This window comes from Schistocerca cancellata, chromosome 1, assembly GCF_023864275.1.
Source record: "Schistocerca cancellata isolate TAMUIC-IGC-003103 chromosome 1, iqSchCanc2.1, whole genome shotgun sequence".
NCBI lineage: Eukaryota > Metazoa > Arthropoda > Insecta > Orthoptera > Acrididae > Schistocerca > Schistocerca cancellata.
Genome location: NC_064626.1, coordinates 299,849,361 through 299,875,808, shown reverse-complemented (window position 1 = coordinate 299,875,808; position 26,448 = coordinate 299,849,361). Strand labels below are relative to the sequence as shown.

At 41.9% G+C, this 26,448-nt stretch overlaps 1 protein-coding gene across 1 annotated transcript in view; it reads right to left on the bottom strand.

Moving 5' to 3' along the window:
• Positions 1 to 26,448, bottom strand: part of LOC126171884 (trichohyalin-like) — a 125,004-nt gene that overhangs the window by 44,746 nt on the left and 53,810 nt on the right. Inside the window, exon 3 of the mRNA XM_049920837.1 lies at positions 21,804 to 21,861. Coding sequence (XP_049776794.1) covers positions 21,804 to 21,861 — 58 coding nt within the window. The remainder of the gene's footprint in view (positions 1 to 21,803; positions 21,862 to 26,448) is intronic.

Here is a 26,448-nt window from a genome sequence, read left to right as displayed (position 1 = left end):
TGTCAGCTGCCTCATTCAAAATAAGTCTACAGTGTGATTCTCCTTGCCTCACCACATCCCATCCTGTGCAACAAGGCATCCTCTAGTCTGGCTTCTCCGGGTAATGTCACAAACGTTGTAGATTTCTGAGCAATAAATGAATGTTTTAATAATGATGTTTTCATGAAAATATCAAATGACTACCAGGCAGTCCTCACCACACCACTGCAGCCTTGCCCAGACTGGGGAACTACTGGCCTCCTGACCTCTGCCAACCTCATTCCACCACCTACCATAGAGACTTACCATGCGGCCTCTACTGTAAGTGGTATCAGAAGTTGTCACTGTTGTCTGCAGCTGGATTAGGTTGCAATGTACAGTTCAGCAGGAAGTTTTAATGAGCGAAATTTTTATTTTTGTTGTCTTTTTGTTTTGTACATGGCTATGGTGGACAGACTGATGTGCGTAGGAACTTTGGGGTAAAATTTGTGAAACTGATGGACCTGTTGATTTTTCACAATTTACAATAAACTGTAGGGAGTACTATTTAGAGCCAGTGTGGTGCCAGTATTATAATTTGGCAGATCACAAATTAACATGTATGCCAGCAGCACCAGCTAAGTGTTGTACTTGCATACGTTATGGGCTTGAAGAACATCAATGCTCAGATTCTTCATGGGCTATGTTTGTGGTAGCTATTCTTGCTTAGTTAATGTGTGATGTGCTTTAGATATATTATATTTTGGTAGACATCGGTTGTACAGATGCCACGAACACGAGGAATTAAAACATAGGAAGCAGCTGAATCTCTGGTGAAGCGGATGTCCAGATTATTGGAGGGTAATATCACGTTACAAAGGCAGGTGGACATGTTAATGGCAGAAGTGGACATGTTAATGGCAGAACACATGCGTAGACAGGGTGAACCAGCTGCGATTAAACTGTAAACAAGACACATGTCATATATCATGACAAGTCAAGTAAGGTACACATGTTTGAACAACTCAAGCAAAGACTCCATCAGAACTACTGCAAGCAGTATAATGCTAGATTTTTTAGGGAGCATAATAACGGAATGTCTAAGAAGCGAAATGATTCAGTGGAGACATTCTCAGATTCAATTAGGAAAATCAGTGTTCAAAAGTGTGAGTTTATGTTGAATGAGAAGGCAGATAACATTACTTATGTAATTGTCTGTTCCTTCAGACATGTTCAAAAGAAAAGGAACCACGTTTGTCCTGCAACCACTATGAATCAAGACACAAAGGAATTAAAGACCTCAGTTGCCAGTGGGCATTGACATATATCAATGAGGCATGTTGAAAATTTGTGGTGGAATCAGTTTCGAACCCGGATCTCCTGTTTACTAGGCAGATGCCCTAATCACTGTGCAATATAGACACAGTGGTCACCACAACTGTACGGACTACCCTAGCACACCTCCTGTCAGACCCACATTCTCGACGTACACTATACACTACCGGTGTAATGCCCCTGCTCATTAGCCTCATTACTTGAAGCATCTTGTCGATTCCCATAAGAGTTTGAGCTTGGTGTGCATTTGCACCGAAGGGATCACTGGCCGCTATTGGCTTAATTATATATGTAGTGTCCATTCTTTCGCACTCTTATGGGAATGGCGAATGTTTGCAAGTAATGAGGCTAACAAGTAGGGACACTATGTCATTAGTGTGTGATATAAGTAGTGAATATGGGTCTGACGGGAGGTGTGCTAGGGCAGCCCGTGTGGTTGTGGTGACCACTGCAGCCAGATGGTGTAGTGGTGAGCACATCTGCCTAGTAAGCAGGAGACTCGAGTTTGAATCCTAGACCAGAGCATATTTTCAACTTGCTCCATTGATATACATCAATGCATACTGGCAGCTAATGTCTTTAATTACTTTGTAAGCAGATAAAATTAATCTGCAAGAGGCAGAAAACAGAGCAGTAGATATGTTTTATAGGACTTCCACTCTATATGTAGAAGAAGGTATGGATGAATAATCCAAAGGGTTTGGCTGCTGCCAGGTTGCCAAGTAACAAGAGGAAGTAGTCAAGAATACTTGGCTGCAATATGAATGGAGCACTTTTTCCTTATAAGTAAAGTGCTACAGATGAGGACATTTGGATCTTATTCAGAAACAATGCCAGCAATCCAAAGTTATGAGTGTGGAGCGGTGGGGATTCTGCGCAGGATTGTCAAAGTAGATCTACAACTACACTGATGCTCCGCAATCAACTTTATGGTGGGTGATAGGGGGTAACAGATACCACTATAAGTCATTGCCTTTCCTGTTCCACTCACAAATAGAATGAGGGAAAGGTGACTGTCTACATGCCTTATTATGAGCCCTAATTTCTCATATATTATCTTTGTGGTCCTTAAACGAAATGTATTTTGGCAGCAGTAGGATAGTTCTGCAGTCAGCTTCAAATGTTGATTCTCTAAGGTTTTCTCAATAGTGTTACTCAAAAAGAATGTTGACTTCCTTCCAGGGATTCCCATTTGAGTTCTCAAAGCACCTCCCTAACACTAGTGTTTTGTTTGAACTTAATAGTAACAAATCTAGCAGCCCGCTTCTGAATTGCTTACCAGTCTTCCTTTAACTGAACCTGGTACGGATGCCAAACACTCGAGCAGCACTCAAGAATAGGTCACGCTAGTGTCGTATGTGCAATTTTCTTTACACATGAACAACATTTTCCTATATTCTCCCAATAAACTCAATGTGAATGTTCACCTTTCCTACCACAATCCTCACATGCTCATTCCATTTCACGCTTTGCATTGTTATGCCCAGACATTTAAATGACTTGACTGTGTGAAGCTGGACACTGCTAATGCTGTATCCGGGCGTTAAGGGATTGTTTTTCCTACCTATCCGCATTAACTTAACGTTTTTCTACATTTAGAGCTAGCTGCCATTCGTCACACCAACTAGAAATTTTGTCTAAGTCATCTTATATTCTCCTACAGTCACTCAACTTTGATACCTTACCGTAAACCACAGCTTCATCAGCAATCAACTGCAAATTCTTGCCTACTCTGTCCACTAGATCATTCATGTATATACAGGATACCAGTGGTCCTATCACACTTTCTTGGGCACTCATGACAATACCTTTGTCTCTGATGAACATTTGCTGTTGAGGACGACATATTGGGTTCTATTACTTAAGAGGTCTTCAAGCCACTTGCATATCTGTAAACCTATTCTATACGCTTGTACCTACTTCAGCATCCTGCAGTGAGGCACCATGTCAAACACATTCCAGAAATCTGGAAATATGAAATCTGCCTGTTGGCCTTTATCCACAGTGCGCAGTCTACCATTTGAGGAACAGGCAAGCCCTGTTTCACATGGGTGATGCTTTCTAAAACAATTATGATCATAGACATAAGCTTCATAGTCCCAAGAAAATTTTAGGTTTGAACGGAGAATACGCTCAAGGATTCTGCACCAAACCAATTTTAGTCTGTAACTTTGTGGGTCTGTTCTTTTGTCTTTCTTATACATAGGAGTCACATGTGATTTTTTTCCAGTCGCTTGGGACTTCGCAGGGGGCTAGAAATTCACGATCAAAGCAAGGTAAGTAAGGGCCTAATGCTATGGAGTTCTCTTTGAAAAACCGAACTGGGATTCCATATTGACTGACTTCTTTTCAACTCCTTCAGTTGTTTCTCTAAGCCAGGGACATTTATTACCATGTCGTCCATACAAGTCTGTCTGCTGTTATGTGGTACGTTTGCATGATTCTCCAGCATGAACGATTTCTCGAACACGAAATTTAAAACTTTGGCTTTCATTCTGCTATCTTCAACTGCCACATGAGACAGGTCAACAAGTGACAGGATGGAATCCGCAGATCCACTCACTGATTTTACATAGGATCAGAATTTTCTTGGCTTTTCTGGCAGATATTTTGCTATGGTATGATGGTGGTAGTATCTGTAGGCATGGCCTGCCCGGTTGGCCGTGTGGTCTAACACACAGTTTTCCGGGCGGTTAGGAGCGCCGATCCCCGGCACGAATCTGCCTGGCGGATTTGTGTCGAGGTCTGGTGAGCCGGCCAGTCTGTGGATGGTATTTAGGCGGTTTTCCATCTGCTTTGGCAAATGCGGGCTGGTTCCCCTTATTCTGTCTCAGCTACACTATGTTGGCGATTGCTGTGCAAACAAGTTCTCCATGTACGCGTACGCCACCATTACTCTACCACGCAAACCTAGGGGTTACACTCGTCTGGTGCGAGACGTTCCCTGGGGGGAGGGGGGGGGGTCCAATGGAGCGCCGAACCACACAATAACCCTGGGTACAGTGTGGGGCGGCAGAGGGGTGAAGTGGACTGCGGTAGTCGTCATGGGGTTGTAGACCACTGCGGCTGCAGTGGGGACGGAGCCTCTCCGTCGTTTCTAGGTCCCTGGTTAACATAACATAACATCTGTGGGCATCACACTTAGATCTTTTCACAAATGCACGAATTTATAGCAACCTTTGTTTGTCATCATTTGCGCATTCTCTTTTCCACTGAGAGAGCAACAGCCTCCACTTACTCAGCAATTTCTGAATCTCGTTATTAAAACATGAAGGGTCTTTTGCCTTCTTAATCCACTTCCTAGGCACGTAATTCTCCAGATCATGACTTACAGTCTGCTATAACTTTGCCCATACTCCTTCTACGTCCATCTTACTGGAACTACTGCTTATCTGCTCTTTCTAGCACAAACACTCTCATAGCCTTCTCAGCCAATTTTGTAACCATAGTTGTTTAATAATATCATGATCGCTAATCCCTGATTTCATGCTGACGTTTCTGATAGGGTCCGGCCTATCTGCAGCTACAAGGTCTCAGGATATTTCCATTGCATGTCCAATGTTGAACTAGGTGCTCAAGACAAGTTTTCTGAAAACGGTATTCGAAATTACTCCGCCCAACTGTTTGTCTATATCCCTGCAATGAATTCATAGACATCCCAGTAGGTTAAAGTTGTCTCCAACTAATAATGCATGATCTGGGTTTCTACAAGCTACTGACCATAAACTTTGAATGACTAGAACTATCACAGCAGAATCGAGTGGGCAGTATAAACATTCAACCATTAGCTTGATTTCACCTAGACCTGTTATACGTGACTAGATAACTTCACTGTCACACTCAACTTTGACCTCAATAGAGACAATATTTATGTCAACTGCAATGAACACTTCCCATCCTATGGCCTCTAATCTGTCTTTCCGATATATGTTCCACAACTTGCTAAATATCTCGGAGCTTTCCACTCTGGGTTCCAGCCAGCTCTTGGTCCCGAGAATAATTTGAGTGTGAGAACCTCCATGGAGGACAGTAAATTTGCGATCTTTTTTTTACAGATACTTTGATTACTGATAAATTTTTGACAGTCAAAAGTATCTTAACTCTGAAGGCTGTCTGATATTCCTTGCTTTGTATCAACTGGCGAGTGTTCATCAGAGTACCTCAAACTACGGCCTAGCCCAAAAAAACCTCTTGTGCACTTCACAAGTACTCTGCAACCCGAGCAGCTGCCTCCTTTGCGTAGTGCACCCCTGACCTGTCAAGCGAAGTCTTACAAAACTACAACCTTTAACACAGGTCTAGAAATAAGCAGCCAATACCATCACAGAGTCGACAAAACTTTTGGTGGAGACCCTCCAAAAAAACTGGAACAATACTGCATATTGCAAGCTCTGCTTGCGCCCCTTGTGTAAGGCCAGAAGCTTTCATCAGTTCTGCCAGCCATCTGTGTGAACTAGGATAGCTTTAGAACCCATGTGACAGGTTCTGTTGGTGCTGACTTGAGCCACAACTTGCAAACAACTGTACCCTGCACACTCGATAGCCGCACGAAAGACCATTTACACATCCCTGATGAGACATCCTGGCAGACAATCTGAGTGCAAACACTGGAGGTCCTGATTACTAGTTCGGACACTGCTGAAGAAGCGGCCACCTGTCCACCCACAGGGTGAAGGGGCGATGCCAGATGACCAGTCTCCACACTGGCTGTCCGCCTTGAGTGACACAAACTTATTATCACCTGCCACTCACTCTGCTGTGAGAGCATATCCACTGCGTAGGGCACACAAGGAGGTGCCTAAGTAGCAGGGCCTGTGCACGAAACAAGTGGCACCTGAGGTGCCCCATACGATGTGCCAGATTCTCCACCACTGCTACCATCAGTGGCAGAGACCTGAACGTGACTGACTGAAGCCAAAAGTGCATTCAGCTGTTCATGAAATGCACCCAGCTCTTCCTTTGTCTGCACACAGCATGCACACTCTCCTATTCAGCCTAGCAAGACTAACTAAAGAAGTAAACTATAAAAGCAGACAGAATCTTAGACATGCAACTTGTACCCTTGTGATGTGTCACCTAAGGACTGTACGCTGATGCCTCAATGAGCTACGTACCTGGCTGTTAGAAGAAATGAAAACTGTGCTACACACTGCCCAAATTTAAATTTACAAAATGCGAGCTTATACCTCTTAAAGAGAGACATGCATGAAATTTAATAAATATACTATGAGGAAAAGGAAGGAAAAGATAAACACTTAACTTGCCACTCTGTAGATCTGTATCAGCTGGGAGCTGGAGCCTTACTGACCGAATCACTAAACAAGCAGATGCTTGTCTTCAAAACTAAACAAATGAGCAAATACTGCACTACAGACTGAATGAATTTACACTTAGAAAATTGTGAGATTAAACCTCTTAAACATAAAAACACCCATGAAAAAAAGAAAAGAGGATGCCTTCACGTTATGGGTTCGTTAAATGTCAGCAGGAATTCCTAGACCACCAGAAGGCACTCTCAGTAAAGCACAGTGATACAAAGATGTATGCGGAAGCAGACTGTTGCTTTGTGGATGTGGTAAATGGAACCCAAGTTTTTAGTGGACACAGGGGTCAATGTGTTGGTGACTAGTCTGGACCACTTGGGCAAAATAGACTGAATTCTTCAAGATATAGATTATGTGTAGGAGAGGACAATGATGTGGCTTCATTGGGGGTAACATACTGGAGCAATAAATTTTCAGGAATAAGTGGAAGTATTGCCCCATTTTGGTGAGTGGTGACGCGCAATTCTAGGGCTCAATTTTCTGAATAAGCAGCATGCAAAAACTGATCATCTGCAGCACACTATCGAACTCACTCGAACATTGTTTTGGCAGAGAACGACCACTCACAAATAAGGATACAGGGTTGTAAGGTTCAGCGATAATGAAGATGGAACTGAATAAGTTGCACACATGTTCAATGAGCAATTTGCATGGTAAGTTACCAACAGGCATGGGAAAATTACTTCATGTGAGTGTGTTACTGACCTACCAGACATTATGTTGTGTGTTATAGAGCTGTTGAAACCCAATGATGAACTGAATATTTCAGATTGTTTTGTATGTAGAGAGATAGCATTAGTGCAAAAAATAAATGGAGATTACACAGTTCTGGTAATAATTTTAGCTCTAGATCTGCTGAAAGTATTACTGACTGCTGATTTGGACATCTTAGATGAGGACAATTTAGACAGGCTGAGTGGAGAATGTCGCTGCAAGCAAACTATCAATGCATGCATTATGAAAAAAATTTACAGCATTTGGAAAAGGGAAAGATAGATCAGCTACAGAAACACTTTATTAATGCAATTCCACGGATCTGATCGATCCTAGTTGACCACTACCAGCAACACCCGTGACACAGAATAAAACCCCAACAGCATATAACTCTCCTGTATATAAGAAATCAGAGAGAACATCTCAACACTTGTAACAGATAATGGATGACTTTATCAATCAACAGCTGAAGGATGGCATTACTGAGGAGAGTGGTAGTGCATGGGGAGCATCAGTTGTCATCATGGTGGTGGTGGTGGTGGTGGTGGTGGTGGTGGTGGGGGGGGGGGAGGGGGTGGAAGTTGCATATCCTATACCAAATATGATGGAAAAGTTAGACACCCTGGCTCAAAGAAAATATTTCTTCATGGTGGATTTAAAGAGTGGGTATGATCACTTAAAACCGGTTCCAAAAGACTGGTCGAAGACCATATTTACCATTCCGTGGGGACACTACCAGTATCGGCAGACTCTGCTTGGGCTTAAGAATGTTCCTGCCACATTCCAGGGGTTATTAGATGGAGCACTAAGACGGATTAAAATCGCGTCAGTGTATGATCTATTTAGACAATATTATTGTGTTTCTAAAGATCCAGAGGACATATACAACAACTGGATGAATTGTTTATGGAGGTAGCATTTGGAATGTTTAACCTGAAGTACTGAAAAGTGTCACTTTGTGTACATGGAGGTAAACTATCTAATGTCATGCGATTAGCAAATATAGCGTGAAGACTGATCCAAGACTGATATGTGCTGCCTGTGATTTCTTACTGCCACAAAATGTGAATCAACTTCATTTTTAGGCTAAGGAAGTTATTACAGAAATTTCCTGAAATTGCTAGATCACTAACTCGTTTGTTAAAAAAAGGGTTCAAAATTCCAATGGATAACCAACTGCCAAGCCATATTTGAGAAACTGAAAGAGGTGCTAACAACCAGTCAGGTATCAGTATTCCTGAATTACAAGAAAGAATTATACTGTCCTGTGATGCAAGTAACCAGGTCATAAGGTGTACTCTAAGTCAGGATATGAATGGCAAAGGATATGAATGGCAAGGTACACCCAGTAGCCTGTCCATAAATGCAGGTGAATGAAGCCAAACAGAATTGCTCAACCACACAGAAGATGCTGAGTGTCATATACAGTATTACACATTTCTTCTGTCACCTGTATGGTAGGAAGTTCAAAGTTACAACAGATCATAAGACATTAAAATGGTTATTAAAGGTGAAAAATCCTTTGAGCAGATTAAACTCATCTGGCATTAAAGTTAAGTGAATTCGATTAATAGGTAGTCACAAACCTAGCAGGAAGCACAGCAATGCCAATGGCTCATGTAGAAAGATTGGGGCCGCACAACTGCTTGGCAGAGGTCTTTTAAAGTGGCAGACCGCTGATGCAGACCGCCAAATATTCAGGACACAGCCACAGTTCACTATGCACGATGGGCTGTTGTGTGGGATAATGGGGTATAGGCCTCAATTTGTGGTACCTGAAGTGTTGAGTGATGAAGTGTTGAAAGAATTACCCCATCATGTATCAGCAAAGAAGTTTTTGGAGAAACGTGTAACGAAAGGAAAGCGTTTGAGCAGCAAGAACAAATAGTATAACCCATTATTAAACTATCTGAGCATAAAATCAGTCAAGTGGCTTATAATGGCAAATCCTGACACACAAAAGAGTAAAACAAAAAAATTCCTTATGTGATACGATGGGCTAAACCAAATCAGAAATGACATCACCAATGATTTACAGTTACCGATAAGAACTTCCATTGTTCCTGCAGGACACATTAAGCCTTTTAAGTGTACTTTAGGCACTTTACTGTGAGTGTTAGTGTTGTTATCTGCAGGTAAAGTTAAAACTGAGAATGGACGGAAGGAACGGAAATTGATGAGCAGAACGTATGCGGAATGCCTTACAGTCATATCATGTCAACAGATATTGACTTATTAGGGAAATATAAATGGTTTTATGATGAAAAATGTAATTGTTACGTCAATGTCTTATTGTAGTGGGTTAGTTGTGATTTAGGGAGTTATGTTGCACTGTTGTTAAGTTTTGTTATAGATAGTTTGAAAGTGAATGGGAGTATGCTATGGTGACATGGAGCCTGATGTAGTAATTAACCATGTATGACCAGCCTTGCAATAGGGGAAGAAAGGTGATGTGAATTTCATTCCCAGGTGAAATTTCCGAGAACTCCAGAATGGGTGCAATAATTCTGACGACACTGCACCTCTTTAGTAAAGATGTAATGGTTGTACTACAGAACCAATGGACCAGAGTTTGTCATCATTTTATCATATGGCAACCACAAGATTAATACCAATAGAGCTTTGCTTTGTGCATTAGCTTGGTTCCCAGTGGCAAATTTGGATGTGCATTACCAGTGTCCATGATCCACATCTACATGGTGAAATGGGAGACCAGGGACAAATTTGTGAAGGTCAAAATGCAGGAGGCAATGCTAATCACCAAGGAGAGGGCTATCTATATACTGATGTCAATGAATAAGCTTCATTTCTCTCTCTCTCTCACACACACACATCTCTCTCTCTCTCTCTCTCTCTCTCTCTCTCTCTCTCACACACACACACACACACACACACACAGAGAGAGAGAGAGAGAGAGAGAGAGAAAGAGAGAGACAGCCATGGTGAACTGTTATGAACAGCTTATAACCAAGGTAATGACGAGGCTTGTATTACAAAATAGTGGAATATTAGTCAATGATCTGACCCTGCAATATAGTGTGTATGGCATTCTGTCTCCCAGTTACCATCACTGGAGAAACCATAGTGAAGCTGACACAATGCTCACGAAATTGACCAGAAAAACCATTAGATGTGTTGACAACCCAGAACCGGACCTATTTAATGTCGCCCTAAAACCAGACCTAATTCATTCACTGAATGAACTTATAACTTCACAGAAGGGCCAAATTACCACTGAGCGAGCATTACACAACATGTAAGGCAGTATTGTGATAAGCAGCAAAATAACATTATGATCAAGAGTATCTCAGCAGCTAATGGATTGGATTTAATTGTAATTTCATTCTTTGAGAGCTGCAAGATCACCAATGGCATTTGTTCTTTCGGACATGTCCAAACGAACAGATAACATATTCATATAGAAAGGCTTACCAGCCAATGACCTTCTTCAGTGCAGATACACCAACAGTGCTCAAGCTCTTACGGGAATCGGTAGACTGACTGCCGTGAATAATGAGTATAGTGGGCAGGGGCACCACATATGTAGTGTGTGGGCAGTATATGTAGTGTGTGGACAGTAAGTTGGCAATGTGTATCTCAAGGGGAGCGTGCGAGAGATAAGTCTCTGCAGTCGCACTATCATCTATGTCCTCGATAGCTCAGTCAGATAGAACTTCTGCTATGTAAGCAGGAGATCCTGGGTTTGAGAACCTGGTCAGGGCACACATTTTCATCTTTCCTAGTTGATATGAGTTTCAGAGAGAGCTTAAGGGAACAATTGACAGGAATGGGGGAAAGAAATACAGTAGAAGAAGAATGGATAGCTCTGATGGATGAAGTAGTGAAGGCAGCAGAGGATCAAGTAGGTAAAAAGACGAGGGCTAGTAGAAATCCTTGGGTAACAGAAGAAATATTGAATTTAATTGATGAAAGGAGAAAATATAAAAATGCAGTAAATGAAGCAGGCAAAAAGGAATACAAACGTCTCAAAAATGAGATTGACAGGAAGTGCAAAATGGCTAAGCAGGGATGGCTAGGGGAAAAATGTAAGGATGTAGAGGCCTATCTCATTAGGGGTAAGATAGATACTGCCTACAGAAAAATTAAAGAGACCTTTGGAGAAAAGAGAACCACTTGCAAGAATATCAAGAGCTCAGATGGAAACCCAGTTCTAAGCAAAGAAGGGAAAGCAGAAAGGTGGAAGGAGTATATAGAGGGTCTATACAGGGGCGATGTTCTTGAGGACAATATCATGGAAATGGAAGAGGATGAAGATGAAATGGGAGATATGATACTGTGTGAAGAGTTTGACAGAGCACTGAAAAACCCAAGTCAAAACAAGGCCCCGGGAGTAGACAACATTCCATTAGAACTACTGACGGCCTTGGGAGAGCCAGTCCTGACAAAACTCTACCATCTGGTGAGCAAGATGTATGAGACAGGTGAAATACCCTCAGACTTCAAGAAGAATATAATAATTCCAATGCCAAAGAAAGCAGGTGTTGACAGATGTGAAAATTACCGAACTATCAGTTTAATAAGACATCGCTGCAAAATACTAACGCTAATTCTTAACAGACGAATGGAAAAACTGGTAGAAGCCAACCTCGGGGAACATCAGTTTGGATTCCGTGGAAATGTTGGAACATGTGAGGCAATCCTGACCTTACGACCTATCTTAGAAGAAAGAATAAGGAAAGACAAACCTATGTTTCTAGCATTTGTAGACTTAGAGAAAGCTTTTGACAATGTTGACTGGAATACTCTCTTTCAAATTCTGAAGGTGGCAGGGATAAAATACACGGAGCGAAAGGCTATTTACAATTTGTACAGAAACCAGATTGCAGTTATAAGAGGCGAGGGACATGAAAGGGAAGCAGTGGTTGGGAAGGGAGTGAGACAGGGTTGTAGCCTCTGCCTGATGTTATTCTATCTGTATATTGAGCAAGCAGTAAAGGAAACAAAAGAAAAATTCGGAGTAGGTATTAAAATCCCTGGAGAAGAAATAAAAACTTTGAGGTTTGCCGATGACATTGTAATTCTGTCAGAGACAGCAAAGGACTTGGAGGAGCAGCTGAACGGAATGGATAGTGTCTTGAAAGAAGGATATAAGATAAACATCAACAAAAGCAAAACGAGGATAATGGAATGTACTCCAATTAAATCGGGTGATGCTCAGGGAATTAGATTAGGAAATGAGACACTTGAAGTAGTAAAGGAGGTTTGCTATTTAGGGAGTAAAATAACTGATGATGGTCGAAGTAGAGAGGATATAAAATGTAGACTGGCAATGGCAAGGAAAGTGTTTCTGAAGAAGAGAAATTTGTTAACATCGAGTATAGATTTAAGTGTCAGGAAGTCGTCTCTGAAAGTATTTGTATGGAATGTAGCCATGTATGGATGTGAAACATGGACGATAAATAGTTTGGACAAGAAGAGAATAGAAGCTTTCGATGGGTATATCACATAACTACTGAAGAGGTATTGAATTAAATTGGGGAGAGGAGGAGTTTGTGGCACAACTTGACAAGAAGAAGGGACCGGTTGGTAGGACATGTTCTGAGGCACCAAGAGATCACAAATTTAGCATTGGAGGGGAGCATGGAGGGTAAAAATCGTAGAGGGAGACCAAGAGATGAATACACTAAGCAGATTCAGAAGGATGTAGGTTGCAGTAAGTACTGGGAGATGAAGAAGCTTGCACAGGATAGAGTAGCATGGAGAGCTTCATCAAACCAGTCTCAGGACTGAAGACCACAACAACAACAACAACAACAACAACAACAACAACAGTTGATTTTTGTCAATGCCTGTAAGCAGCTAACGGTCTGGATTTCATTGTAATTTCATGAGTCTCATGTTGTGTACTTACCACCCTCCAACCAGCGGACCAAATGGTGGCGTTCAGTTCAAGCCTCAGGTTATGCAGCAGCTCACCTACCTTCATTTGTGTGGGACTTGCTGCCCACCTCTGCATTTGTGGGCAAACACCACTGCCCCCCATTGCTGCTACTGCTGCAATCCATCTCATCCCTGCTGGGTTCACAGTGTGACTCTGTGTCCCTTGGCACACCCCGTCCCAGTCAGCCAGGAATCATCTAGCCTGCATTGTGGTTCACCACCCATTGCTGTGGTCGGCATTTTTGCCAGTTTGCTGCCATCATCACTACAATGGCTATGTGATGCTGCAAGGTGCCGGGCCACCTGATGCCAGCCGCACCTCTTCAGAGGATGCCTTCAGCTTCTGTCCGGCCGTGTTGGCTTCTCCAAGTATCATCACGACTTTTGGAGTTTTGCGAGCAACAAATGTGTGTTTTAACAAAGATGTTTTCAAGACAGTATGTTGAACAATTACCACACATCCCCTCACTGCACCACTCTTACCCCACTCAGGGTGGTGAAGCACTGCCCTTCTGGCATCTGTCATCCGTTCCCTCTAACCACCACAGAGGTCTGTCAGCCTGGTCTCTATACTTCCAAATTAGTTCCTGTAGCATATCAGCCTGTCCCTAAGAAGCTTTAATTTCTTCTGTAATGATTAACTGATAAGAACCCCATACAATATAGCAATATTATACAACAGGCAACACCAATTTCCTAGACGGGTGCACTGGCTTTTCAAAATCTCGCACCAAACTAATATTTCATTTGTCTTTCATGTGTGGCTTGATAGACATGCGGATACGTGACTGGCTACAAATCCACTCAATCTTTTAATCTATGGCAATGCAGTGTATTTTGGAAAAATGCCAAACTGAAGAATAGTTCAGACTCAATGTTAAACTTTAGGTGCCTTCCACCCCGTCCCCATTACAAGTGGCCTCTTAAGTCTGGAGAAAAGATGAGGTCTTGTAACACACTTCAGTGTGAGCACTTGCCTTTTTGATTACCAATCTGATGCGCTCATTCTGTTTCGTGTCACTTTGGAATGTTATGCCTAGGTACTTAATGTGATTGTGTCAAGCAGCAGATTATTATTGTTGTAATTGAACACAACAGGATTGTTTTTCCTATCCATCCATGTTAATTTATATTCATCTACGTTTAAAGCTAGCTCCCATTCTTCTTTTGAAGTTATCGAGCATCCTCTGTCAGTCAATGACGAGACCTTTGCATACACCACAGTATCATCAGCAAAAAGCCGTAAATTGCTATTCACCTGGTCTGCCAGATCATTTATGTATTTAGAGGATAACAGTGGCCCCACCATACCTCCCTGGGGCACTCCTGATGATACCCTTGTCCCTGATGAACACTCACCATCGAGGACAATGTACTGTTTTCTATTAATTACAAAGTCTTCAAGCCACCGACATATCTGGAAAGCTAATCCGTATGCTCGAACCTTCATCAAGGCCTTTAGTGGGGCACCATGTTAACCATTCTCTGGAAATCTAGGTGTGGTGTCACCGCCAGACACCACACTTGCTAGGTGGTAGCTTTTAAATCGGCCGCGGTCCGCTAGTATACGACGGACCTGCGTGTCGCCACTGTCAGTGATGGCAGACCGAGCGCCGCCACACGGTAGGTCTAGAGGGACATACTAGCACTCGCCCCAGTTATTCAGCCGACTTTGCAAGGAACGGTTCACTGACAACTACGCTCTCATTTGTCGAGACGATAGTTAGCATAGCCTTCAGCTACTTTTGCTACGACCTAGCAAGGCGCCGTATTCAATTGATATTGAGATTCTATTAATGTATCATCAAGAGCGATGTTCTACAAATGTGGATTAAAGTTAAGTATTCCAGAAGCTACGTACTTTTCTTTATAGCATTCATTACGTATCCTGTTTCAGACCTCACGCCAGCCTGCGTGAGTTTAAGCGCGTGCCTTTCAGCTCCCTCTCACTGTGTCTAGGCTGTCTTGTCTAGACACAACACTAGGTATATAGAACGTGCCTGTTGTACTTCATCCGTGGCTTGTAGGATATCATGTGACAAAAGACCAAGCTTATTTTCGCAGGAGTGATGCTTTCTAAATGTGTGCTGATTTGTGAACAGAAACTTTTCTGTCTCAATGAAATTTATTACATTCAACCTCAGAATGTAGTCAAGAATTCTGCAGCAAACCGATGTTAAGGATATTGGTCTGCAAATTATGTGGGTCCGGTATTTTACCTTTCTTATATATGGCAATCGCCTGCACTTTTTCCAGTCGCTTGGGACTTTGTGCTGGGCAAGAGATTAATGACGAAAGCAAAATAAGTATGGGGCCAATGCCACAGGGTACACTGCATAAAACCTCTTTGGGGTTCCATCTGGACTTGGCGACTTATTTATTTTCAATTCTTTCAGTTGCTTCTCTATGCAAGCATGTCCAGCATGTGAAAGTATGTGCAACAGTCAAACAACCATATGTTTGGGCAATCCTGTGCTAATGATTTCTTAAATTCATAAATTAAAATTTCAGCTTTCCTTTTGCTGTTTCCTATTGCCACACACGACTAGCTAGTGAGTAACTAGAAAGAGGCCTTCAGTCCACTTAGTGATTTTACATATGACCAGATTTTTCTTAGGTTCTCAGCAAGATCTTTCGCTAAGGTATGATGATGGAAATTTTGATATGGTTTATGCATTGACCTTCTTATGGGTGAACAAATTCCTATTAACTTTTGCTAGTTGATGTTTGCGCATTCTTTTTTGCACTGAGAGCAGAACAAACTCTGTTTCCTCAGCATTTTCAGAATGTGATTATTAAACCTTGGAGAATCTTTCCCAATCTTAATTCACTTATCTTGCACACACATCTCCATAGTGTATTAACAATCTGTTTAAACGTCACCCATAATTCCTCAAAGTCCATTGTATTGGAACTAAATGATGTCCATTCACTGATAGTGTGAGCTTTTTTTTAGCATTAATGCTCTCCTGGCCTTGCAGATACTTTTATTAACTTCAGTAACTATCTCACTATGATCATTATCCCTTATCCCTGTCTCTGTACTGAAACAGTCAATACGGTCACGCCTGTTTGTAGCTTAAAGGTCTGAAATATTTCCTTATTGTGTGGGTTGTCTAACTAATTGTTCAAGGCAGTTTATGGAAAATGTGTTCAAGAATACATCACGGCACCGACTGACTGTACCATCTACAATGAATCCATATACACCCTAGTCTTTACTCAGTAAGTTAAAGTTGCCTCCAGCTAATACTGCATGACCTGGATATTTATGCAGTGAACTTTCTTTGAATAATTCTACAACTATTATGGCAGAATAAGGGGGATGATCAAAACAACAGATAATTAACGTGACTTCACCTAGGCCTACTAGTCGTGTCCAGATAAATTGATAGTTAGACTCAATTTCAACCTCAATAGCCATAATATTTTTTTTGACTGCAAGGAACGCTCTCCCTCCTATGGCATCTATTCTGTGTTTTCGATATATGTTCCATGCCATACAGAAAATTGGAATAGAGATCAACACAAACATCATTTCCGCAATTTTACTGCTCATGAAAACCACACATTGCATGTTGTACCACCTTCAGAGGTGGTGGTCCAGATTTTTGTACACACTGGTACCTCTAATACCAAGTAGCACATCCTCTTGAACTGATGCATGCCTGTACTCGTGGTGGCATACTATACACAAGTTCATCAAGGCACTGTTGGTCCAGATTGTCCCACTCTTCATCAGCGATTCAGCTTAAATCCCTCAGAGGGTCACATCGTCCATAAACAGCCCTTTTCAGTCTATCCCAGGCATGTTCAATTGGGTTCATATTTGGAGAACATGCTGGCCACTCTAGTCGAGTGATGTTACCCTGAAAGAAGTCATTCACAAAACGTGCACAATGGGGGCATGAACTGTTGTCCATGAGGTTGAATGCTTTGCCAATATGCTGCTGATATGGTTGCACTATCGGTCGGAGGATGGCATTCACATATTGTACAGCCATTACGGTGCCTTCGACGACCACCAGCGGCATACGTTGGCCCCACATAATGCCACCCCAAAACAGCAGAGAACCTCTAACTTGCTGCACTCGCTGGACACTGTGTCTAAGGCATTCAGCCTGACCGGGTTGCCTCCAAACACGTCCCGACGATTGTCTGCTTGAAGGCATATGCGACACTCATTGGTGATGAGAACGTGATGCAGTCCATTCGCAATGTTGCTGGGACCATCTGTACCGCACTGCATTGTGTTGTGTTTGCAAAGGTGGACCTCGCCATGGACGTCGGGAATGAAGTTGCACATCACGCAACCTATCACGCACAGTTTTAGTTGTAACACAACGTCCTGTGGCTGCACAAAAAGCATTATTCAACATGGTGGCATTGCTGTCAGGGTTCCTCCGAGCCATAATCCTTAGGTAGCGACCATCCACTGCAGTATTAGCCCTTGGGTGGCCTGAGCGATGCATGTCATTAACAGTTCCAGGAACTCCTCAATGTCCGAACAATGTTGCTTTGGTTCACTCCGAGACGCCTGGACACTTACCTTGTTGAGAGACCTAACTGGCACAAAGTAACAATGCAGACACAATCAAACTGTGGTATTGACTGTCTAGGCATGGTTGAACTACAGGCAACATGATCCGTATATCCCCTTCCTGGTGGAATGACTGGAACTGATCAGCTGTTGGACCCCCTCTGTCTAATAGGAGCTGCACATGCACGATTTTTTACATCTTTGGGCAAGTTTAGTGGCATCTCTGGACAGTCAAAGGGACTGTGTCTGTGATACAATATCCACAATCAACACCTGTCTTCAGGCGTTCTGGGAACCGGGGTGATGCAAAACTTTTTTTGACGTATTTTGAGCTTTCTACTTCATGTTTCAGCCAGCTCATGGTTCCAAGGATAATTTGAGAGTGACAACTTTCCTGGTGGCCACCAAGTTCAAGAACTTGGTTACAAATACTTTGACAATTTACTGTTAAAATTTTAACAGCCAAATTATGTCTACTTTGTATGTGATCTGATTTTGCTCTCTGTACATTGATTAGTGAGTGTTCATCAGAAGTCTTAAAACTACCGCTTAGCCTGTAGAACTCTCATGTGCACACAACGACCACTCTGCTACCCAAGTAGGTGCTTTCTTTGTGTAGTGCACCCCACACCTATCAACGGGAGTCCTATAATTCTTCATCCATAATGTAGGTCTACAAATTTGCAGCCAAGACTGACACAGAATTGACAAAGCCTTTGTTTGAGACCCTCCAATTGGCTCCACACCAAGAACCCCTATCAATTTTAGGAATGATGCAGCAAATTATGAGCTGTGCTTGCAGCCTGCACCAGCAGTCTTCACCACTTCCGCCACCCACCTGTAAGAACTGAGGATGACCTTAGAACCCAAGCAACAGACGTCACTGGTGCCCACATGAGCAACAACTTACAGATGACTGTATCTTGTAAGTTCAATAGCTGCAGGCAGGGCTGCCTCCTCACCTCAGATGAGGGCCCTCGGTAGACATACAAAGTCCATATTGAGTTTCTATTCAGTCCTGGACACTTTTTCTCTAAGGGACTATTTAACATATCTAGCATTGGAGCTCCCACTAACTAGTAAAATTCTCCCCCATGTGTTTGCTTGGACTCTGTTGAAGAGCAGCTACCTTTCTAGATGGCTCATCCTCAAACTGTTAAGTTTTGAATGAGAGTCAAATGATCTATGATTTAAGATATTCATTGCACATTCTCTCATGTAATGTAATTCATCCTCCGCAGCAGGAAATTTATTGTTGAAGTAAAGTTTCTAAAACCAGCATTCAGAATATTTTCCCGTGGTATGTTAAGAACCCACACATGAACAATGGATCACAGTGATCCGTCAAATGCTATACTGCTTGTAATCTGAAACGTTGACACCCCACACACAAGTGATTTGTCAAGCAGTTTCAATCAGTATTATAGATGCCACCCTATCAAGACGTTCTGCTAAGGAAAATGAATTACTACTTTTAGCAGCAGTTGTAGCTGATTTCTGTATCCCCAGGAATACATCCAAATCATAAATTTAAAATAAATGAAAATTATAATTTATTAAATTTGCTATGAAACATTTATCTTGGGAACTATAGGTTACTTCGCATAATATATTACATTTCCCACTGATGCCAAATGGGTTGTGGACATCTTTCCGGTGTGTCAACACAATTCATTTCATGTTTATTTGTCTTCAGTTCCTTTTTATTAATTTGTGTTATAATTTAACTGCAAGTATTTACATAATTTACTCAATGTTTCTATAGGGATGATGTCAATTGCAGCATTACTGGCACCCACAATCCTTGTTGTGAATTGTGTGAAGCAGAGTTACACTTCATGACAAGGGATTTGAGTATAACTGTATAATAGATATGCCCCAAACATTGAAATTAAAATGTTCTCTTAACATTACAGTACGTACGCATGTGATTCTGTTTAGAAGTTAAGAACCTTAATAACGTGTATAATTATTTCATAAACAAATCAAAATTTTAAGAGAGAACCCATTGGGCCATGACTATGAACATCCCATCATTTCTACTTCAACAGAGTGATTAAAAAAAAAAGTTTACAAACTGACATGGGACATCGAGCATACAAGGATCACTAATCACATATAAACACGGAAACCTGGGCCTAAAAATGCCCTGAGAGGGCATTACAGTCACGAGAGGGCTGGTATCATCAGAGATTGTTCAATTGGACCACACATACTCCCGGACCAACTTGATGGTCGCATGTATCTTGTATTTCTGTTAAGAGTTTCAGCCAGACATGCTGAATGATGTTGCCACACTTATTCGTTGCTGCATTCGATTTCAGCATGATGGAACCCCCGCACATTTCAGCATACAAGTTAGGGAACATCTGCACACAACCTTCCCTGGAAACGGGATTGGTTGCGGTGGACTAGTCGCATGACCACCATTATTATAAAGCCTGTCCAACTGATTTTTTCATGTCAGGGTCTCTGAAGGGCCTTGTGTAAGAAACACATTGCCGGAGGACCTAGCGAGCAGGATTGGTGCAGCAACAGGATGTCTTCAAGATACACCAGGCATCTTTGATGCAGTGCCAGTGACAGGTGGGTGTCGACGCATCTGGACAAAACAATGAGCATCTCCTGCAGTGGGTGTCCATTTGTAGCATGTGACTAAATAACTGCGCCTTTGGATAGTCTTTGACCCCCCGAGTAAAAGATTCATGTTCTCCGCAAGGATTTTACTTGCCTCCCATTGCGTACTGAAATGAGTAATATCCTCCCACAGTGATATTCTGCTGCCTACACAATATCCTTGTCTGTTCCTATTATAAACGTGCACCATGGCTTGTATCTCCATACAAGATCTACATGCAAAATTTGTCCCATATATACTGCCATTACCGCATATGCCACTCCTTGCATAAGCATTTTATGCCTTATCAAAGGCAGGACCAATTGCGAAATCAGTCGTATGGTGTACCAACTTAGCTGCAACCACTGAGCAACATTTTATGCGAGTGTGACTACAAACAAGCTATCTGTCTTCATGAATGGCCATGACCAAACAGTGGCCAAGAGACAGCCAGACCATCCAGTGGTAGAGCATGCCACACAATATAGTGTGCTTGACTTCAATGAGTGCTTCACAGCCCAGGCTATCAGGATTCTTCACAATAAAACCAGCTCTCCTGAATGGGGTAGGTGAGAACCCTCCCCATTACTCATTCAGTCCAAAACTGCTGCTCACCGATGCCTGGTATCAGTGCCCACAGATGACAAGGCCAAGTGTGTGTGAGATGAGCATGTGTTATCCTAAATCTGAAGGAGAACTTCGTCCAATAGCGTAGTCTGCTTTTAAATGTTCCTGCCTGTTGTTAAATGCATCATCCAGTTGGCGAGTAGCAATTTATTCTAATTTATAATGATGTCATCTGTCCTGGATATTCCACGGTTTGATTCATACTCAAAGACAGATTTGCGCGGGAGGGGGGGGGGGGGGGGGTTAAAAAAAGAAATTGTAGTTATAAGGTAGTGCTGTTTGTGTGAAGAATGACTCCAACATTGTCAGTGAACTTGACAAAAAGAAAATGCATAGAAATTAAGAAAAATCAAAAACACTCAGGATATGGCCCAAGGTAGAAACAGCAGAACAGGATAAAAAGTGAAATCAACATTGAAAAACCAGCAACATTTCAGTCTTGACCTCCTTTGTTGTATCTACCCTGCTATGCAATACTAGAAGATTGCCTTTCTCAGTTTCTGAGGAAATCCCTTTCTGCTTTTCTGCAAGTAAAAGGAAACGTCGGATATCAAACATAATCTTTTATATGTGTATTTCTTTGGCATCCTTTAAGAATACACTTTTCCAAATTAATGTATTGTGTTATCATTTTCAGATCTTTTACTTTACAAATACATTTGTAACTTTATTGCACAACACAATGCCTTGTTGGGACAGGCATTTAATGTAAACTTGTGATTTCTTTTGCTTAAATACTGGCTAATTTAGTTGCTGTAAACTTTCAAAATATGGAAAAAACACTAACCTGTTTTACTTAATTCTGACAGTAAAAATATTGATGAGTGCTCTTGAAGTTCTTTCTCCTGTAAAACAAAAAGTAAAAACATGTACAATTAAAACAATTAAATTTGTGAGGAAGAGAAAATATTTAACTTGTTGGACACTTGTCCCAAATAGAGAAAGCTGTGTGTGTGTGTGTGTGTGTGTGTGTGTGTGTGTGTGTGTGTGAGCGCGCGCGCGCCCAAATGCATGCGTGTGCACGTAAGCTTTCACCCACAAGGCACCTTCTTCTGAGGTAGAGAACACACACATTCATGCACACACAACTCACACACATTTGACCACCATCTCTGGCTGCTGAAGCCAGACCATTTTCAGCAAGAGCTGCTCGTTACTACACAAGTGACAGCCATGGGTGGCTAAACTGTATGGAACGGACATCTCAGTGAGAGCCTTGGTATATTTCAAGGGGGATTTCTCGTCACTACAGATGTGAGGGCCACAGGTGACTATGCTGTATGGAAGGGACTGCTTGATATGCAATGGTTAGTAGCTATCAAAGTGGAGGTATTGCTGGTGGTTGGTAGGTTTGATATGGACAAAGGTACTGATGTAGTCACCTTTGAGGTGGAGGTCAACATCGAGCAAGATGGCTTGTTGGATTCAGCAGGACCAGGTGAAGCGAATAGGGGAGGAGGTGTTGAGGTTTGAGAAATGTGGATAGGGTGCCCTCACCCTCGATCCAAATCATGAAGGTGTCATCAATGAATCCAAACCAGATCAGGGGTTTTGGATTGTGGGTGTCCAGGAAGAATTCTTCTAGATGGTCCACGAATAAGTTGGCTTGGGATGATGGCATGTAGGTATCCACTGTCATACCACAGACTATTTTGTAGGTGATTCTTTCATAGGCAAAGTAATTGTAGGTGAGGATATAGTTGATAATGGTGACCAGGAAGGAGGTTGTATATTTGAAATCAGTCAGGCGTTGGGAAAGGAAATGTCAATAGCTGCACAGCCACAAGCATTAGGGATGTTAATGTAAAAGGAAGTGGCATCAATTATGATGAGCAGGCCACAGTGTGGTAAAGGAAGAGGATACGTGAAGAGTCAATGGATGACATCAGCTGGTGTCTTTCATATAGGAAGGCAGGGTGTGGGTAATAGGCTTGTGAGTTTTCACTCTAATTTATATATGTGGCCCAAAGAGTCAGCCTACAGGAATTGTGAAACGAACCCTGTTGTTCAGGATCGTGTGCCACAAAGGGCACAGATTCACCGTGAGATGGGGAAACTCACAGGCATCTATTCTCTATTGAGGCCTAAGCACTGTAGTGTGCGAGTGAGACAGACGAGAACCTATGTCATAGGGAAACCCAGTAGAAAGTGTTTGTGGCCGAGGAGACATTGCAACGTTAAATATGGCGGACCTAAGATCGGCTATAAAGGGGAACATTTATGAAAACTATTTAATTCTGTAGTAATGCAGGGAATCAAGCCACAGTAATTTTAATCTGCCATCCTCCATAAATTTTCATGGTGATCCCAATAAAACTTGGATACTGATCATATCTACAACAGTTGAGTATTTACTGTTAAAGTGAAATTAACAAGTTTTGAAACCAAGAGCTGAATGCTAAAATCTGAACGCTTTGTAGAAGCGCATCACTAAAATGACAAACATTGTGCATATCAACTCTGTAACTTCACTTGCTTAAAAGATATAGTGAATTTAAATTATCAGTATTTTCAGTGAAGCATCAGATCATTTCCTCCACACAAAACACATTGAACAATGACAGCATGACAACCTATTGAATCATTAAGTAACAGAATATTTGTTGCAAAACTAGTGCATAATACTTTTGTTCTTTAGTTGTTTATTTAGCAGAAAGCACATGGGTGCAAGGCTACTGGCCGTGGCATTCGAAGCTAAGAAGGAAATTGTATTAGTTTTATGTAAAAGAATTTAACATTTATTATGTAATGGATATTATTGTTACTTTATTTAGAATGTGAAAGTTGTCAAGCTTTGATTATTTAAATATGTTAAAATGTAAAATAATGTAGAATAATCAGTAGCCAATCAGATGGACAGCTTCAGAAAGGGAACTGCGCTAGTCAGCTGAGTGAGGATGTTTGGCAGGCAGGAAACGCGGCCAGGGATGGGTAGAGAAACAGTGCGAATGAAGACACAAAAGCAGACGGTCGATCTTTAAGTAGCTAGGAAGTGAAACAACTTAGAAATTTTGCATTGTGTGGTATAGCAGGAATTAGTCACTGAGTGGTAAGCAGCTGCGCGCCTGATGTGAACTCTAACTTTCCATATAGATAACTTGTATTGCGCAATGAGATTCTGAATGATCGAACTGTGTCAAACTGAAATGTTCTCGGGTGTAACAGTAACTCTAAATACGACAACTTTTGCTATTAGTTTGCTTTCTGAATAAATATTCTAACCAAATCGCAACTGTGTGGCCTACATCATTTACGAGTCGTTGATTTAGTTCCCGATATTATTACTGTTATTATATGTTATGTTAACTTTGTATTTCGTAAACTTATCATCAGCCAGACAATTTAACCAAAGGGTCACAAGGGTCTAATTTCGGGTGTGTAATGCGACACATGCGGTCATCAACCCATAGTTGAGTTTGAGCCAAGACATTTCAATGAAGAGGAACCGCATGTGAGCCCAAACATGTTTGTCTACAAGAGCAGAGATTCTCTCACTGGGGATGCAGTGACTGGCCACAAGGAGTGTCCTGGGTGGTTGAGTTTTTGGACTTTAGGATGCATGTAGAAGGTAGAAGTGCGGGGAGTGGTAGAGTTGAGGAGGACAGAGAGAGATTCGGGAAAGGTTCTGGAATGGGCCTAAGGATTTGAGGAGAGACTGGAGACCCTGGAGACCCTGCTGGATTTCCAGAATGGGGTGTGGCAGGGTTTGTAGATGGATGAATCTGACAGCTGGTGGAGTCCTTCTGCCAGGTAATCCTTGTAATTGAAAACCATAGTGGTGGAGCATACGATTGTAAGGTTGGAATCAGTTTTTAAATAGTGGATTGTGGTTCTTTCTGTGGATGTAAGGTTAGCTTGCATGTTAAGGGATTTGGGGGATGATGGTGAGGCAAGGTTCCAGGTTAAGACTTTCTGAAAAGTTTACAGGGGATAATTAGGGGGCAGTGGGGCTGGATCATGACTGGTTGGAGAAATGAACCGAGTCAGGCAGGGTTGAAAACTGGTTTAGCCTGATTAGTGGAGCTGGTGATCAAAAAGTGTTTCCACTGTAGGGAAAGGGAAAAAGAGAGAAAGTCTCTAACAAGTGCAGCAGGACTGAATTTTGGAGTGGAACAAACTGTAAGGCCCTTGGAAAGGACTAATGCTTCTACGGAACTACGGCATTTGGAGGAAAGGTTTGGGTGGTAAATGTAGGTGGTCTGCAACGCAGGGTTTGTCAACTCTGAGAAGATGTGGGTGAGGTTTAGAGGCTGTTCTAGAGGTGGTGGATATGGTAGTCCAAGGTGGGAGTAGGAGGTGAACACATTGAAGAGTTTTTTGAGTTGGTGTCCTGTTCTAGTACCTGGAGGGCAAGAGTTTCAACGTGATAGATGGGATGCGGGAATCTGAAACTGCAGAGCAACCGAATTTTAAGGATGGAGAGGAGATATTGCATGCAAGGTCTGGCCGTGGCAGCCAGAGACTGTGGTCATGTGTGTGAGAGATGTGTTTATTTGAATGTGTGTTATCTACTTCAGAAAAAGACCTTTTGGCTGAAAACTCTCTTGTTTAGCAGTCTTTTTGTTGTGCTTGTCTGTGTCTCAGCATCTCCAGTATATGGTGAATAGCAATGTCATTAATCCATCCTGGATTTTCCATGCCCTTTAATGACAAGGCTAGTTTCTTTTTAAAATGCACATGATACCTATAATATTCTTGAGTGTCAGACTGTAAGCTATGAAAACTTTTAACATTTTCATTTTTAACTGTAAGGAATCTCAGTTCCATTTGAACTCCTACTGCTACTGCACTGGCCTATCATCTGGTCAATGTTTCTGTGGTTTGCATCTCAAGCCTTAGAAAATTATGCAACCACCATTTACCTGTGCAAGTAAATCAAAATGTTATATAAATACAAGTCAGTTTCATAATAGCATCCACTGAAAAATTAACCTCACGATAATAAACCAAACAAATATTATACTCTTGTAAGGATAATAGGTTTCAAAGTTCAGCGTGCACAACAATATAAAATAGCTATATGTGAAAATTTTGTTATTGTTTCCACATTTATAAACACATTCAACAATTTTTTTTATTTCCTCTAGGCCAAAATAGAACTTAAAGGTACGGTTATACCTCTTCATGCAAGTACAATCACATTACCCAGTAGGAGGAGGAGGAGGGAGAGGGAGATTAGTGTTCAATGTCCTGTCAACAATGAGGTATTAGAGATGGAGCACTAGCTCGGATTAAGGAACAATAGGGAACGGAATCAGTCATGCCCTTCTAAAGGAACCATCCCAGCATTTGCCCAAAGCGATTTAGGGAAATCGCAGAAAATCTACATCTCAACGGCTCTATGTGGGTTTGAACCGTTGTATTCCCGAATGCGATTTCAGTGTGCTAACAAATGCAGCACCTCACTCGGCCAAATTACTCAGTCTCTTCTA